The 18,186-nt window shown below is 38.9% G+C and overlaps 1 protein-coding gene across 1 annotated transcript in view; it reads right to left on the bottom strand.

Annotated features, from left to right (window-relative positions):
* The window catches only part of ACE (angiotensin I converting enzyme), a 44,381-nt gene extending 27,132 nt beyond the window's left edge, over positions 1–17,249 (bottom strand). Inside the window, exons 1-5 of the mRNA XM_014062471.2 lie at positions 17,009–17,249; positions 7,615–7,782; positions 5,655–5,748; positions 1,644–1,787; positions 281–472 (exon numbers count right to left, since the gene is read on the bottom strand). Coding sequence (XP_013917946.2) covers positions 281–472; positions 1,644–1,787; positions 5,655–5,748; positions 7,615–7,782; positions 17,009–17,224 — 814 coding nt within the window. The 5' untranslated portion in view covers positions 17,225–17,249. The remainder of the gene's footprint in view (positions 1–280; positions 473–1,643; positions 1,788–5,654; positions 5,749–7,614; positions 7,783–17,008) is intronic.
* Between the last annotated feature and the right edge of the window lie 937 nt (positions 17,250–18,186).

Genomic DNA, 18,186 nt, shown 5'->3' with positions numbered 1-18,186 from the left:
ATTTAGTAAGATTGCTCTCCAATGCCCCAAGATATGTGACTGAAATCCAAGCATTTTGCTGCCAAAATTTGGAAAAATAATTTCAGGTTGCTTTTGTTATTTGAATTTTAAAATAAAAATAAGACTTGTTTCCTCCCAGAGGTCTCTTATTCAAGTCAGCCCACTTCCGTTCCAAAAATTGCCTACCATTAGTATAGAATACAGTGGGATATTAAGGATTTTTCCAATGCTTCCCTGCCTGATCCCAACTCTATTAAACACACACAAACTTTTTTTTTACCCAATAAGTGAGCAGGAATAGGGCCTTTCAGGTTTATGTATTTAGAGCCATATTGGTCGTATAGTTTCCTTCTGACATATGCGTGGAGATTTAGATAGAGAGGCTCCAATTGGTGATAAAGTTGCTCTAGATCTTCCTTAAATGTTGGTGAATCATACCAAGAGCGCCAATAAGCCCCAGTATCTTGGAATCCTAAATGTAAAAACAATAGAGTATTCAGCATAAATACAGTTCTTACAATACAAACAAGCTCTTTAAATTATCCATAATTACTCTAGAATTACAGAACGTAGTTGTGAACAATCCATCTCCTAGATTTTTCTGCACCATTTATAATGTAATTGAACCAGTCCAATTCTGAAGGCAAAAAATGCCAGTTCTGTATCCAAATACAGTTTTTTTCAAATATTTCTAAATGTATTTATAGTAGGTGTAGGAGAAGGAGTTGCTGAACTGGAGAGAGAGGGGTAAAAAGAGGAAACAGCCTAATTTCCTACATAGCTATTAATGAACTAAATCAAATGCTGTTGACTGTTATCTAATTCTAAGCATGTACTTTTAGCAATAATCCAGTTGATGATTAATAATAATAATAATAATAATAATAATAATAATAATAATAATAAAGCACTGGAATTACATTTAAAACAGTTAAAAATTGACAAAATCACCATCAGTCAAATGCAAAAAGCCGCACTGCTTGGATCTGCACACATATTATGAAAATACGTTACGACATCCTAGGCCCCTGGGTGGGGCCCGACTAGTAACCAATGCCAAATCCGGCGAAACAACTGGCCGCTGTGATACAATTGTATAATAATAATAATAAATTATATAATTAATTGGACCTTCAGATGTTGACCTGGTCTGTTGCATCATTCATTAGAGAATGAAGAGTTAATAAGTTGACCTCTGTATATCAATAATTTCTTATGCTGGCAGCTATTTTACCAACTTTGAGTAGTTTCCCAAATGAATCTGATATGGTACATTTAATCCCTTTCATTATAGTGATCAGGGTCAAGCACTTGATCACATGTGTGCCATATTCTTGAATACTTTTGAAATGAATGGAAAGGTGTTGAGACTAAAAACACAACAGATACATTGATCAAAAATGGTTAACTCATAATAGCTTCATTTTGGAATGGCAATGAGTGGAAAATAAAACACAACAATTCATTTAAAAAATATAAGGCCCATGAAAATGTGTTAGATTTATGGAGGGTTATAATATGCCTCTTTCTCAATCACACTGAGGTTTCTTAGTTTGAATTAAAATGCTTCAATTGTTAGATTGAGGCAGATTTTCAATCCAGGTAGCATTGATCCCATCCCCTATCTGTTTTTAACATCTCACCGTCCATTCTATAGGCTTCATTGCTCAGTGAAACGAATTTCTCATACTTGGATCTCAGGGGATTGCCAGCAGAATTATGCCATCCTTCCCAGGCATAAAGCAACTTTCTGTAACTACGAGAAGTGGCCATGATTTCTGTAATTTCTGAGGAGCATGGGAAAAGAAGAGATATAAAAGAAATCATTAAAGGATCATACAACTGAACAAAATCCAAGGAACATCAAAAAAGCCACCGGAATTTGCACTAACTTTTCTACATCTCTATGTACCCAAAGAAAAGACGCATTCAGCAAGAAATGTAATTTACTAGTATTATTAAATAATTTCATCATGCTAGAGTTTGAAGATTTGGAGAAGTGCACTATTGGTCTAAAGAAGTATAAAGCAACAGTATTCTAGTGGAACCCATGATGCACAGCTGAGAAGAACTGGACTCGGAAGGTCTTTCCCCTTCAGGAAGCAATATTTTTAAACATAATGGTTGAAGTGACTAGTATTCCAGAGACTCTTGTGGTTATTATATCAAAGCCATCATTACTTTTTGAATCTAGTGTCTAGATTCTCATCACTGATGTCATCTCATTAATTCTCATCACTGATGTCATCTCATTAATAACTCTTTCTATATGTTTCTAAGTAAGTGCTACTTGAAGTTTGGGATCTTGATAAAATATACTGAGAAGTAGCATAGCAAAATGAAACATTACTGAACATAGGCAAGGAGCGCATTAAGAGCTTGCAAGCCTTTTTAGAAAGTCCCAACTATATCTGCTCTGACATACTATATGTGCTAATATACTGATTATGTATTAATAGAACAACAATTACAGATAAGCAGCTTGGTTCCCTACCTTAAACACTAGAGGGTTGCTATCAGGAAATTGTTAGAGAAGTTACATAGGTTATTACATAGAGAAGGATTATTATTGTTTCAAAACAATTGGGATTATATTTCAGAAATTAGGCAAATAGTTGGGAGAAAACTGCAGAAAAATGCAGTGAGACAGATCTGCAGATCTGTACATCGGGAAAACAAAACAAACACTTCACAAATGCATGGCACAACAAACCCATGAGGACAAGATTCAGCAGTCCACCTGCATTTGAAAGAAAAAGGCCACAATTTTGAAGACAGCAAAATCCACATTCTGGACAGAGAGGACTGCTGGTTTGAAAGAAGTATTAAAGAGGCCATCTACAGGTAGTCCTCGACTTACAACAGTTAATTTAGTGACTGTTCAAAGTTACAACAGCAATGTAAAAAATGACTTATGATGGTTTTTCCACACTTATGACCATTGCAACATTCCCTTGGTCTTGTGATCAAAATTTGGATGCTTTGCAACTGGTTCCTATTTATGACAGTTGCAGTGCTTGGAATCATATAATTAGTTTTTGCTACCTTCTGACAAGCAAAGTCAATGGGGAAGCCACTTAACAACTGTGTTACTAAGTTAACAACCGCAGTGATTCACTCCAACTGTGGCAATAAAGATCACAAAATGGGGCAAAACTAACTTAACAAATGTTTCACCTAGCAACATAAATTTTGGACTCAATTGTAGTTGTAAGTCACAGACTTACAACCACAATTATATCTGTATATTAAAATTGAGCAGTCTTCTCTCCACAGAGGGGGAGGAGGATATGACACCACCAGGGGTGGGTTGCTGCCGGTCCCCGCCAGTTCTCGCAAACCAGTTAGTCACCGGACATGGAAGTAAGCCTGCCCCGCCCCCCAGCCCTGTATACCCATCCTGGCCGGATGGTATTTTGTCCCTTCTGTCTCCCTGTTGCTCAGAAAAGCAACTTCGGGAAGGTCCTTTGCTAGCAGGCAGGTTCTAGGACGCCTGCCGCCACCAAAGGACCTTCCTGGAGTTGCTTTTCTGAGCAACGGGAAGACAGAAGGGACAAAATACTGTCCATTTCCCCTGTGCTCAGAAAAGCAACTTCAGGAAGGTCCTTTGGTGGTGGCAGGTGTCCCAGAACCTGCCTGCTAGCAAAGGACTTAACTGGGCTTCCACACAAACTACCACCCATCGCCCCGTGCTCAGAAAGCAAGTCCGGGCCCAACCGCATAAAGTGGTGAGGAAAGTTCTGTGTTTAAAGATAGGAGCCTTAACCGCCACTGAGGCCTGCCGTTCGAAGAAGCGGGCAGAGGAAGCAATCGCTCCTTGTTCCAGGTCAGTTTGGCTGCAGTGCAGGGGTGGGTTTCTGTTCTAACCGGTATGCTAGAACCTGTTCGTGAAATTGAGCGTACGTTTTAGAACCCCTTCCTCCGGTGGCATAGTACTGGAATGCTTGGCTTGCTCCCCCCGCCCGATGCGATCTCCTTTCATTCTCCCTCTGCCTCATTCACTCGTTCGGGCAGCAGAGAACGAAAGGAAATAGCATAGCCAAGGACAAAGGAGCCTGTAGCCTCCTTCATTCAAACATTCAGGCAGTGGGGATGGGGGGGGGGGCTTTCTCACACGCCTTCTTTCTCTGAAGCTACGCCGGATTCACCAAACCGGGCAGCGCATGCCCTTGGGCTTGTGCAGCAGCCGAAGAACAAGAGGCGAGGATTTGGCTGCTGCACAAGCCCATGGGCACGCGCTTCCCTCTTCTCTCTGATAGCCGCCTGGTTAAAAAGGAGGAGGCGGCTCCACTGGTCCGGAGCCCATTCGACAAGACGAGGAATGTGAGGGGGATCCCTCCCCCACGGGCGGGCTCCAGACCAGCGGAGCCTCCTCCTCCTTTTTAACCAGGCAGCTATCATAGAGAGGAGGGCAGCGCGTGCCCATGGGCAAGAAGCGCAAAGGAGGAGCAGAACGGCCTTAATCACGTCGAGCTGCCCAGTCAAAAAACCTTTCCCTTCTGTAGAAAAAAAGGGGGGGAAAGTTGAGTTGTTACAGTCCCGTGAAGCTTCTGTTTCACATGACTCTTATACAATCTCAGATAAATATTGACCAACCCTCAAAGTGCTAATGACCAGATGACTGCAAAGAATATAAATCCTTCCATTCCCCACTATTCAGTCAGAAGTGAAGAAACTTCTTGGGTGAGAAGCAAAACATTCCAAGAAAAAAACAAGAAAGTCCTCTTGCCTTTTGGGAAAGCACCTGTGGGATAATAATGATCCAGATGATTGAGAATTTCCATAAATAGCAAAAGAAAATGAGTCTCTTTGTATTCTTTAATTTGATTTGTTAAAAATTTTTTATGGTAGATATTAGTTCAAAAATAAGAGACTAGGGTTTCCAAATTAGGAAATACTAATTCTATATTGGTTGGCAATGGAAAACCTATTTTCTAACAGTACGCTTGCTTCAAAAACCTTAGTATAGTTACTTTTGAGAAATTGTAAGGACAGATTCAGTTTATGGAAAAATAAATGATTGAAACTCAAGGGAGGATATAGTTTATACTTCTCAATTTCTCTTCTACAATTTTTCTTTAGTGCATTTATTTCATTATAAAAAAAATGATACCACATGAGATTGTGCCCAACTGACATTAGTTCCTCGGTGATAATTAAGCAGATCACCCATGATTGTTAAGCACAATGTCACATGACCATGTCTTGCAGATTACTGCTGGTTTTCCCATTGTCTTTGCTTGTTGGGAGCCAGCTGTTAAAGACTGCAAATAGTGATAATGTAACCACATGACATTGTAACTGTTATAAATGCACAGTAGCTGCCAAGGCCTCAAATCAAGATCATGTAACTTCAGGATACTGCAATGGCTGCAAGTTTGAAAACAAGGTTGTATATCTACTTCTTCAGTGCCATTGTAAATTTAAAAAGTCTACGAACAAGGCAATTGGCAAGGAGTACCTTCATATAAAATGTTATGTAATTAAAACATATAGGTTCACTGTTTGCAATCTTAGAAATTATAATCTACTATAAATCAACTTTATATTCATATCCATGTATAAGGATGCTCTCATGGTCCAGAAAATAATAAGAAGCATGCAAAACACCTGCAACGAATGAGCTGGGCTAATGTAGAGAAGGAAGTACTTACCTGGCTCTAAAGCCCAGCAGGAGGGTTGCTGGTTTGGTGGACAAACCTTGGCAACAGAGTAGATGTTGTCCATCTCACTTAGAATAGTATTATACTGAAATTAGCATTAAAAAGTACAGGTTTGAATAACAATTTAATTTTACAACATGTATATTTACATTACATAGTCTATAGGTATCAATTTCACCATAAACACTGTACCTCCATAGGAACCTGCCAAGTTAGCTGTCCCTCTTGAACTTTTGATAATTATTTTTATTTTAAATATATAATTAAAAAGTGACACAATAAAGAAACAAGCTTCCGGCATTGGTTTTATTCATTCTTTTATAATAGAAATTTTAAGAAGCTACCACTGCGTATTGCTTTGATATATTGGTTAAGGCATCAGGCAAAAAGCTGGGAGACAGTGATTTCTAGTCCTGCCTTAGGCACAAAGCTGGATGGGTGACTTTAGGCTAGTCTCTCTCTCAGCCCTAGGAAGAAGATAATGGCAAGTCAATTATGAAACCTTGCCAAGAAAACTGCAGAAACTTGACCAATATGCCAGGAGTCAAGATGGAGTTGAAGACACCAAATATATATCGCCCAGGATTTTCTGAGAAGATAGATAGGACGTATGTATGTATGTATGTATGTATGTATGTATGTATGTATGTATGGAAAATATCTTTCAAACACAGAAGATTTTCTGAAAAAACTAGGCTTTAAAGATCTCAAGAACAAGCAGTTTGCAAAAGAGGAATGTTCTGGATTATTTAACAACACTTGATTCCCTAGAGAACATTTAGTAATTTGAATATTGAAATAACTAAAGAATAATTAAAGGAGGATTTTAAAGCTTGAAGTCAATGTGAAGGGGCAGCTGGAACAGCGAAGTAAAATAATATAAAATGCATTTTCCTCATAGAAATAAGTAGCTTGGAACGCATGGACAAAGGTTTGTACTGAAAGAATCTGAAAAGGTGATGATGCATACCAACATGGCCATTACAATGAAGGGGCAAGAAGAGTGATCACTGAAAGATAAGATACAGTGGGAGCAGCGCCAGGAAAAAAATGTCAGCTTCTGGTGAAGGCAAATATCTAGAAAGTTACTGGAGAAAATTATTATGAAGGGGAGCTAATTTCTGGGTGAGCACTGGTTTGAAAGAGGAGGAGAAGGGAGGCAATAATAACAATAAAATGACAGAGGGAGGTGATTGGATAGCCACAAAGAACACAAATGGACACTGAGGGGGAGGGGAGGACAATTTAGTTGATCAGTGGGAGACCATTCAGTCCTCCATATGTATTCTTCTTTTGTAAGCTTTGTCTCTCAGTTAAACAGAAATGTGTTTAAATGGGGTAGTATCATATTATTTAGCTAGATGGATTATTTAGCTTACGGTCTCACACAATCTTTTTAATGCCCTCAGTGCAAAATCAGAATTCTATTTATATTGATATAATTTGGTTTGTATATATGTATGCGGTTTTAAGTCAATCTTGACTCTTGGCAACTTTGTGAACACACTATATATATATCAACACTGTAGGAGTGGTTTGTCATTACTTTTCTGAGTTGACATGGTGACATCTTTTTTGTTTGTTTGTTTTTAGAAATGTGTCACTGGGAATGCCTGCAAAATGAGACATAAACAAAAAAAGCAAGTGCAGCTTCCTTCTTGTCTATGCACTCTGGAGTCAGAAAAAAAAATGTGTCAGACTTCTTTAGCTAATTATTCTTCAGATATATGAGAATGCTTCCCTCATAACCACTCAATACAGCCAAGATTGGAGTATGTTATTGTGAATATTACCTACCCGTATGTCCTTTCAGAATCCTTCATTTTATTCATCCTCTCAACTTTTGTCCCTCCATCATTATTTCTAAGATTATCTAAGGTCATCTCTCCCTTAGCCTATAATATTTTCCCAATTGCCACCTCACAATTCTTTCTAGAATACTGATTCTTACCTCTTGCCGTTTCTTCATTGGTAAATTGGAAGGACCCAAGGTCTGAATGGAGCTGATTATTTTCTTAAGTTGTGGATCAGTAAAGTTCTGCCAGATGTCACCATAATTCTCCTTAGCTTTTCCTCCCCAAAGTTCTGTGAATTCTTGCTCCTCCAAAGAAGCTTTTATCTGTAATAGGAGAGGAAGACGAAGACATTTGGTACATATGTTGAAATTTATTTGTTTTTTCCATGGTACATACTTGGAGAAGTTTCTGAATCACTTTTAGAACTGTGAAAGGGTAAGGGCTGCTGATAAGAAAGAATGCCTTAAATATACTTTAGTATTTTAAACATCTAGACTAAGGGTTTGTGAAAATTTGGCAGCAAATACTAAAGAGCATTTAGCTCTTTAGAACCATAGGGATGACGAGGCAAAAAAGCAAACCAAAACTCAGAACTGGCTTAATTAAAAGACATTAAGGGACTGATTATTTTGGAACTTATTAAAGTTTTATTTATAAATGATTCATTTTTATTTCTAACTTTCCTATTAATATGTGACAAGACCACATTACCTTATTTACCTTATTTTAATTACCAATCAGAATACTGAATGCTGGTGTTAAATTAATCTATCAATTAAAACCTATGGCTTGTATGTGTAGTAAGCATAAAATTGGATATATTCCCTTGAAACAGTTTAAATCCCCCATCGATGTGAACTGTCTGTAATGCCTGAGCCAAACCACAGAGCAAAGTAAGACATGTCCTAGATTAAAGCCATAAATTGAAAGAACATGAGATGAGCCTGAAGTTCAGGCCAAAGTGTTCCCTGATGTAGCATTCTGGGTCAGACCACAGAAAAAGAAGGAGAACTGGGTTTTCTGATTTGGAGTCCAGAAGAATCTCCAGCTGGAAATTCTGAGTTATCACAACTTATGTAACTGGCTCACCCATTATGTAATGTCCACATGATTAAGTAATGATATTCAAACATGGCAAAGGCAGTTGGAGCGGAGCAAATAGTCCAAGGTAACTTATTAAAGTGAACCAAGCCACGTTTTTGTAGTGGAAGACAGCCTCTCAAGGCTAGCAGCCAATCTGATGGACCAGAGGGAACCTTTTACAACCAAGAATGAATCAGTCATGAAGGTTCTTCTCTGCAAATATTAAGCAAAGTAATGTATCTCAAAATTCTGTCTCTGGATATATTGTCACTTAAAGTATGTGGAACACAAGATCTTTTTGGTATAGGTGGGGATACTATTTTCTCCTTAAAAAGAGAAAAGTCTTCTAATAGTTCCTCCTCTCATTAAAACAACTTCCCAAAGACTTAACTATATCTAAGGAAATTAGACAAAGAAAAGAGGCAGGAAATACTTTGAGGATGAAAAATTCCATATTGGGGACATCCATTGCTGTAGTCATTTCTATAAATATATATTTTAAGTCTTATCTCACATAGACATTTTATGGGATATAATTTCTTCAAATAGCATCTCCATATACCATCTCAATGCAGCAAGCTATTCATAAAAATATGTCTTCAAGTTATTCTAGCAATTTCCAATATATAATTAGATTAAAGACATTTTACATAGATAATCTCACATAAATAATTGGTCTTCTTGCAGCATCTAAATTAATCCTAAAGTAATAAATAGTTTTCTTCTTCTTTTCTTCTCTGGAAATAAAAATACATGGACATGCCTATGAAGTTGTCGACTAGTGGTCAAATTTGGTCAATTATATTAGTAAAATTGGTAACTTCTAAATGTTTGGGCTTTCAGTTTCCATTGATTCCAGCCAGTGTGGACAGTGGAAAGGGATTCTGAAAACAGTAGCCTAAACCATGTAGACAGCACCAGATTATTTATACCTGCTCTGGTCCACCCATAGCAGATGTACAAGAATTAAGGTAGCATAGCAATTGCAGCTCTACAGAAAGTTCCAAGTGAGCAACTTTTTCTGGTGAAGTCTAAAATTACTCTATTATTCTTGCCTTTCTACTGTGAATCCTTAGGTAAAGTTCCTTAGCATCCATTAGGTAAAGTTCCTTAGTATCCATTAGGGCAGGGGTGTTAAACTCACGGCATCATGTTTTCATCATGTGACTTGTCACGACTTTCCCCTTCACTAAAACTGGTGCAGGCATGGCCAGCGCATGATGCATTCAGCCTGCGGGCTGCGAGTTTGACAGTCCTGTATTGGGGGGGGGGGGGATCATCATCACACTCAGCCTGGCACTCAGGCAAATCAGCCACCAAAAGGTACATAGAGATGAAAAACATCTATATACCATTCAAAAGAGACAAAAAGCCAAAAAGAAAAACAAAAGATCCAAACATCTTCCCACCAGCAATCAAACCCAGATGAGCAGAGATTAAACATTAAACCATTAATAAGAAGTGAATAATACTTCAATCAAGCAGCTACCAACTTAGACAAACAAGCTAAAGCAAGCAACAGCCCAATCAAGGAACCACCAAGATAATCCACACTAAGATTGGCTGGTCCCTTCTACAATAATGATTTTACCTAGTTTAGTAATGAAATGTCTGCATGAAAATTTGGGAGTCCTCCTGGACCCACAGCTGACCTTCGAACATCATTTGTCAGCTGTGACCAGGGGGGCATTTGCCCAGGTTCGCCTGGTACACCAGTTGCGTCCCTACCTGAACCGGGAGGCCCTCACAACAGTCACTCGTGCCCTTGTGACCTCTAGGCTGGAATATTGCAATGGGCTCTACATGGGGCTGCCCTTGAAGAGCATTCGGCGACTCCAGCTAGTCCAGAATGCTGCCGCACGAGCGATTGTGGGTGCACCTCAGTTCACCCACGTAACACCTATCCTCCGCGAGCTGCACTGCTACCTGTTGATCTCCGGGTGCGCTTCAAGGTGCTACTTATCACCTATAAAGCCCTTCATGGTAGTGGGCCTGGGTACTTGAGAGACCGCCTACTGCCAATTACCTCCACTAGACCGATTCGATCGCATCGATTAGGCCTCCTCCGAATCCCATCTTCTAGCCAGTGCAAACTGGCAACTACCCGGAGGAGAGCCTTCTCGGTGGCTGCTCCGTCCCTTTGGAATGAACTCCCCGTGGAGATTCGGACCCTCACCACCCTCCAGTCCTTCCGCGACGCTTTAAAGATCTGGCTGGCCTGGGGTTAAGATTGTAGCCCCACTCGAATTGTGCGATTGTTGTGTTTTCTTTTTAACATGCTGTATTGTCTATTGTTTGTCTTCTCCCCCTCCCTCTTTTGAATTGTGAGCCGCCCTGAGTCCCCCCAGGGAAAAGGGCGGCATACAAATAAAGATTAAAAAAAAAACCAAGCTCAGAGAGCACCAAGGACCCCACAGTTCAACCCTGAGTTACAAATATTCTCTTCCATCACTATCTCATATTTCGTACCATTGGATATGCCCTTAATGCTTCAAAATCAGACTTGAGATAGCTATCTGAGAGGGGAGGGTACCAGTGCAGATTGCCAATCATTGTTCTTAGGTTCAGTATCAGGAATCAGATTCTATTTTTCAACTGATTGCTTCCACCTTCTCTAGCTAACTCATTGGTTTCATTACTGGGTTTTCCCTTCGTTTTTATCCTTTCTGCCAGAAACCCATGAAGAGGTAATACATTTCCAAAACATTTTGTTCTGATTTGCAGTTGTTGGCAAATATTAAATCAAATTTCTCTCTATAGATATTGACTCTCAGGTGACTCTCTCATGAATCCTCAAAATAAACAATTATCTTCCACCTACCTCTTCTCAGTTGCCATTTTTTAGCTTTCTCTAACGCTGCCCGTATGAAACATATATCAGAATTGAGCCCCAAGACCTCCTATTCGTTGTAATTCTATTAGATGAAATTAGGAATGCAAAAAATGCTGTATTTAACTAGGGGGGGGGGGGCGGAATCAACGAACCACTGACTGATTTCTTCTATGAAGCTACTTTTATACTTTTTACATTTCACATTTGAATTAGAACTCTAGTTCTGTACAGTATACTATTTCCGTACACTATTTCAAGATTAAATGTATAGTACACTAAACATTTTAACCACATTCCAAACCTTTAAGGAGGTACAGGAAAAAAAGATCAGTTCAGAGGAATTGTAAAGTTATTCTCAAATTAGTTCTTAAATCTTTCTGGGAATATAGGACAGAGTGAAGCTGTTTATGGCTATGCATGCATAAATAATATGCAAAGTATCCTCTAGACTATTTCTGATTTTTGTTTTAAAAAAATAGAGGACAAGCTGTAAACTGCCTGAGTAAGGCAAATTCTATCAATAGATATTAGAATCCTAGGTTATCTGATCAAACTATAAACAAAGCTGAATTTGCCAAGGCTAGGCAATAATAAACCATTATTAGTTGAAAACGAACATTATTTTTACCTTCTTCTTGCATCTATGTCACAGGAGGAAAATAGTAAAGGAAGTGCAAGTATGCACACTTATTTCAAACAAGCATAATAGGAAAAATTACATTTATTGGCCCCAGTTAAGGGTGCATTCAATGAATTCAATGTTGAATGTACTTTTGGACTAAAATACTATCCTGATTCTATGCCCCAAAATAGCCAAATTGTTCAATACATACTTCTTTATATTGGCTTGCTGGTTTTGCCTTATATAGGGGGGGAAACAAGAGTACTTTCATATTATGACTATAAAATCTAGATGTTTGTATTTTATTATATACCAGGTATAACACAAACATTTTAAACTGTTTCTGTTGGATTAAGTCCCAACAATAAAAAGTGAAAGAAACAGAGATGGAGAGGAAGAATATACTGGAGTTAAGTGGAACCATTTGGGTTTCAGTTCCATTTAACTTAGCTAGGTTGAGTGGGACTGCCCTCTGAATGTGTACCTAATCCATTTTATACCCAATATATTTCAGTTTTGTTTTAGCATTCTATTTCATTAAAGTTTATTAGATTGTGCTCTTTTGATTGTACATATATAATACAGAAAACAAAAATAAGGAAGCAAAACAGGACACAGGAAACAGCAACTGTGTGTCTCTTGCTTGACAGTCCAAGTGTCACTTTTCAAAGCCTATTCAAATTGGGAAAAATCATAGGGATAAATATAATCTGGTATTATGTCATATGGCGAAAGAAATAATATAGAATAGGGAATGAGCAAGTCAAAGAATCAAGAAATTGCTTGCAGAATTATTCAGGCGTCCCGCTTCTTTTAGCCTAGACAACCTGTTTGTATTTTAGATAACACCATTTTAAGACATTTATGTAAGCAGGTGAAATTATACATACAACCACATGCAAAATAAGTATTGTTTTGTTCATCTAGGAGACAATGTGCTTTTGTTGTCTTTTATTCTTTACTGTTTCTTATTATTGCTGAAACATCACATTTCTGAACACCAGATCAGAAAGGCACTCTGGCTGGGCAGCCCACCAGCCCTAGCTATAATTTGGAAATTATAGTCTACAGATTAAAATATAACAAGCTTCAGTTTTAAATCCTTAAAAAAAATTCTCTATGATTTTGATACCAAGATCTTTGCTATGGATTAATATTTATGATTACTAATTTATGTCTCTCATTTAAAACTCATTGCAGGCACAATTAATCATGGTTAGGCTTATCTCATTAGGTAAGCACATTTTTTAAATTTCTTCCCAGAAATCATTAATTTGGATCATACATTTAAAGTGTTTGTCCTCTGTGTAGACTACAGATAACACAGTTCACACAATTGAAGAAAATAAAATATCTAGCCATTTTAAAGAAAAACTGCCTCTAAATTTAAAGATCTGGTTTTAGAAACATTGCTGATTGTCTTTCACCATGTTCTGGCACACTTTTTAAAGTTGTTAATGCCAAAAAGGGTTGAAATATATATTATATATTTAGAGTCAGTCAAATTGAAAAATAATAAAAACTATCAATTTTAAATAAATACTTTAGAAGCAGAAGCACCAGCATTTAAATCCCACCATTTCCGTCCTCAATTGTACAAAACTCACCAGTGGTCCCTGTATTACCCAACAACTACACAACCCAGCTCTTCTGCTGTGGTCCAAGATTCAATCCTTCTGTTATATTAGTTAAGGTAAGAGGTAAAGGAGTCCCTGCGGGTTTTACTCCATTAGTTGTAGCCTATTTTTAGGGGCAATGATCATCTCCTTTTCTTTAAACCAGCACTGTCCGAAGATGTTTCCATGGTCATGTGTCCAGCATGACATGATGCTGCAGTGCGAAGCATACAATGGCATATGGAATGCTGTTAACTTCCCACTGAAGTGGTATCTATTTATCTACTTGCATTTACATTCTTTCAAACTGCTAGGTTGGCAAGAGCTGAAGCAAATGATGGGAGTTCACTCTGCCACACAATGATAGGACTCAAATCGCTGGAGTGTAGATCTTTGGCAGCATATTTTAAAACACTGACCTACTGTGCCTCCCATCCATTAGTTAAACCTAGTAATAATTCAACTGTATTTCTACCACAACATCACTGAAGAAGGGCTACCTCTAATCAATCCTTGACTAACGACTTTTTTCTTTCTTTCCTGCAATATTACATCCTTTGCTCATGTACAAATTTTACATAGTAATGTCTGGAAAGGGGGCAAATCAGTAGAGAAAATAAAACCCTAAAGTCTGCTTAACAAAGTAGCTTAAATTACTTATCTAGTTGCAATCTCCGTGACCCGTCAAAAGCGCGGACGACAAAAGCGCGATCGACAAAATCGCGCCTTTGACGTCATCACAGCGCGACGAAAAAGATCGAAAAATTCAAATAAAAATTAATAAAAATTAAATTAAAGCAAGCCGATTCACATAAAGGTAAGGGTTAGGGTTAGGGTTAGGGTTAGGGTAAGGGTAAGGGTTAGGGTTAGCTTTAGAGCGTTAGCGTTAGCGTTAGGGTTAGGATAAGGGTTAGCGTTACGTTTTTCGTTACTTTAACGGTTAGGTTTAGGGTTAGGTTTAGGGTTAGGTTAAGAGTTAGGGTTAGGGTTAGGGTTAGGGTTAGGTTTGGGGGGGTTAGGGGAAGGTTTTAGCTTTATTTTTACATTTTTTCGATCTTTTTCGTCGCGCTGTGATGACGTCACAGCGCGCTTTTGTCGAGCGCGATTTTGTCCTACGCGCTTTTGTGGTGGAACCGCAATCTCATCCTATAGAACAGTGGCCCCCAACCTTTTAGGCTTCAGGGACTAGTTACATGGAAAAAGGTTTTTCCGTGGATCGGAAGGGTCATGGTTTTGCGTGCTGCCTGCATCCCACAGATGGGGCTCCCTGCTATAGAAAATCCAATCCACATTTTTTTCATTTTATCTGTAAATCTTTCAACTTTGCTACTAAAATATATCTCCAATCGTGAGCTATTAAATCATAACTGCAGAATATTTTGTGAAACTCAAATTAGAAGCCGTCACTTGCCTCTTGTAAATATAATTGGGCTAATATCTCCTTCACTTTACATGAAAAGATTGGTTTTAAGAGAAATAGTCAATAATTCCTAGTGGCTCCTGGACTATACTCTAGATGCCCAGAATTAATTGCTATCCAGTAATAGAACAGTCTACCGCTCTGCTTAATATTTAAGCTCATCTGTTGACATCCAATATTCAACACCAAGTTATGATGTTGAATTGTGAGAACTGAAGTGAGACAGATAGGGTATTCTCTAGATACATTTATCTATTTTGGAAGAATGAGATCTGTAAATAAATAAATAAATCCATTAGCACACAACAAAGCACACAAGACAGTGGGAATAATTTTTCTCTACTGCCCATAGCTTCCTTCTGCCTATTCCTTCATAAATCTCTCTAAATTGGCCCATGTAAATATATAGAAAACATATCTGTTTATCAACAAGAATAATTTATTATTACAGTCTTAGACCAGTGACCATATATCTGTTGGTCCATCCTAGATGCCATCTAATTTCATTAGATAACTTCAGTTTCTAACACTATGAGCTTGCTTTCTCATCTGCAAACATTTCATTGGCAAGATAAGTAATATCCAGTCCAAGAAGTCTAAGGGGCTTCTTGTTTTTTTTATATGGAGTACAACAGCTTATCCTGCTTAATTGGGGTAATGTTTCTTTCTTACTTGTTCCTGCTTATCTGGTGTTTATCTGGTCCTTAGGCATTGGTTACCAGATATATAATGTGAATGGATATGTTAGGTGTGTTTGCTCATTTCTTTTATATTTGGTGAATTATTTTTAAAAATAATTTTAGATGGTTTATGCTAAAACTTATTTCATGAGTTTATCTGGTGCTGAATGGATGTGCTGGGGGGTCTTTGACCTTTGGCTGAATCATTTTTAATGGAGATTTTTTGTGTGTAAATTAAGCTTATCTCATGAGGGAGTGAGAAGATGACAAAAATTGTGTATCCACTTTCCCTATTTCAGTGTTCATGCTTTTTCTGGCAATCTTGTTATATTTTTCTAAACTATAAAGATCCCAATATAAGTATCCCTATTTATACACGAGAATTACTCTATTTCTTTGTTTTGATTCTCCTATTTGTAGATGTTTTAGAAACTATCTAATCTGTGGCCATGAAAACAGCAGTGAGTTCTGGAAATTAAATTCTGGAGTCATTTTTGTTCCTATCAGTTAACTGATGTACTGCTTTTTATAATTCTGACAATTTCATTCCTTCAGATGCTCTATTCTGATACTGAAAGAGCTCAAGGAAGGGAGAAAGAAGCATTAAAGTTTCCTAAGAAGGAGCTAGATGTTATTTGGGCAGAGATATTAATGGCTGAAGGTGAGCTAACTCATGTAAGTTTGGTGATAAGGTGATTCTGAATTTCTCATAAAATTGTTAAAATTAAGACCACTTATATTTTGCTGTTTTATTTGGTATGCTTTTCCATGTTTTATTATTTTATTAATTTAAAAACAGTTTTTATTACTTTACTATCTGCTCTGAGAAACCTTCACAGAAATAGGATATAAATTATGTAAATGAGTGAAGTTAAGTCATCTTAAGCAAACTGCTTTCTTAGTTTAAAAACGGAAGACTAACATGCTTAGAGGCCAGAAAGGACTTCTCATTACACAACCACTATTGCACTAATAGGTAAAGTGCTAAGGATTTGGGGTGTAGAAAACCAAATGCACGTATAAGACATTTAGCGTCGCCACCAAATCCAAGGGTCTATAGAAGAGAGAAAAATCTCTCTTATGACCTTTCATTTTTTGAATAACAATAGCGACAAGTGAGAAAATGGTCTGAGAATAATATCAGAAGAAAAGTCGTATTGGAGAGGCGACCGAGAGCTTTTCGGTCGCCTCTCGCCGCTGTTGCCCCCGATCCAGCCCGGTCCTGTCCTGCCCTTAGGACAACAGGAGCTCGCTAGGAGACGGCGTCAGGTCAGGAGCGACCTCTGCTTGCTTACCTGCAGCTGAGCGTTGTAATCTGTCAGGTTGGTGTTGTAATTCCAGCTGGCGAACATGCTTTTGGAGAACACCTCTTCCCCGGTAGTGTTATAATCGTTTGCGAACAGGCTGGCTCCTTCCTCGGTCTTGTTGCGATTAGGAGGCATCAGGGAAGCTTCCAAGGCGAATGCCCCCCCAACGCAGATCGCAAGGAAAAAACCCGCCACCGGAGGCATCTTGGCAGGAGGCGCAGAACTGTCCCTGCGAGCACCAGATTATAAACGCCGCTCTCCCCTCAGACCCTGCCCACGGCGCCTCCCCGCGCTGAGCTCGAAGGAGATAAACGGGTAGGCTGCCTCGGCTTTCGGTTGCCCTGCCCGCCTTTCAGCAGAGACTCTGAAACTGTAACCGTCATACCAGCGGTGGTGGCGGCGGCAGCAAATCACCCGCTGAAAGGACAGCCCCTTGCCTTGCCCAAGTCCCCTCAGCGGGAGGGGGTGAAGGGGGAAAAAAAGCAACATCTCGCACTTTCAGGGAAAAGGAAAACCAAGGACTATGGTCAGGTGGGAAGCAGCAGAAGCTTAATGGGCAGTTGGGAGGACTTCAGAGAAGAACAACAGATTGCAAAGCGGACCTCCTGCTGTGAGCCCTGTGTCTCAGCCAGCAAATGCAGGGTGCCTTCTATTCTTCAAAATTCCCTGACCCCCACTTTCACCTGTGAATACACTGCCTTGCCTTCACAGCCCCCTGGGTCTTGTGGTGGCTGTCACCTTTAAAGTTCATTGCTTGGGACCAGGTTATCTGAGGGACCATCTCTTGCCGGTCACATCTACCCAACCCATCAGAGCGGGGAAGCAGGGAATGTTGAGGTCCCATCCCCGAGGGAGATATACCTGGTGGGACCCAGAAGAAGCTCACGCTCTCTAGAACATCATTCCCCCCGGAGATTAGAATGGCCCCCACTCTAATACTCTTCTGGAAGGTGCTGAAGACCTGGTTCTGCCAGCGGGTCTGGGGAACCCAGAATGGGATGGAGCCCATTAAATGGTTCGTGTGATCGGCTGTTGCTTGGGCGGGAGATGACTTTATTACATTAATTTATTTGTTTTTTATTTGTTTTACTGTTTTTAGATAATATAGATTTTATATTATGTAAACCACCTTGAGTCACCATGGGTGAATAGATGGCAATATAAAT

This window comes from Thamnophis sirtalis, unplaced genomic scaffold (genome assembly GCF_051295495.1).
Source record: "Thamnophis sirtalis isolate CommonGarterSnake01/CBP01778 unplaced genomic scaffold, rThaSir2_p1.2 scaffold_4, whole genome shotgun sequence".
NCBI classification, from domain to species: Eukaryota; Metazoa; Chordata; class Lepidosauria; order Squamata; family Natricidae; genus Thamnophis; species Thamnophis sirtalis.
This window is presented reverse-complemented; position numbering and strand designations above follow the sequence as displayed.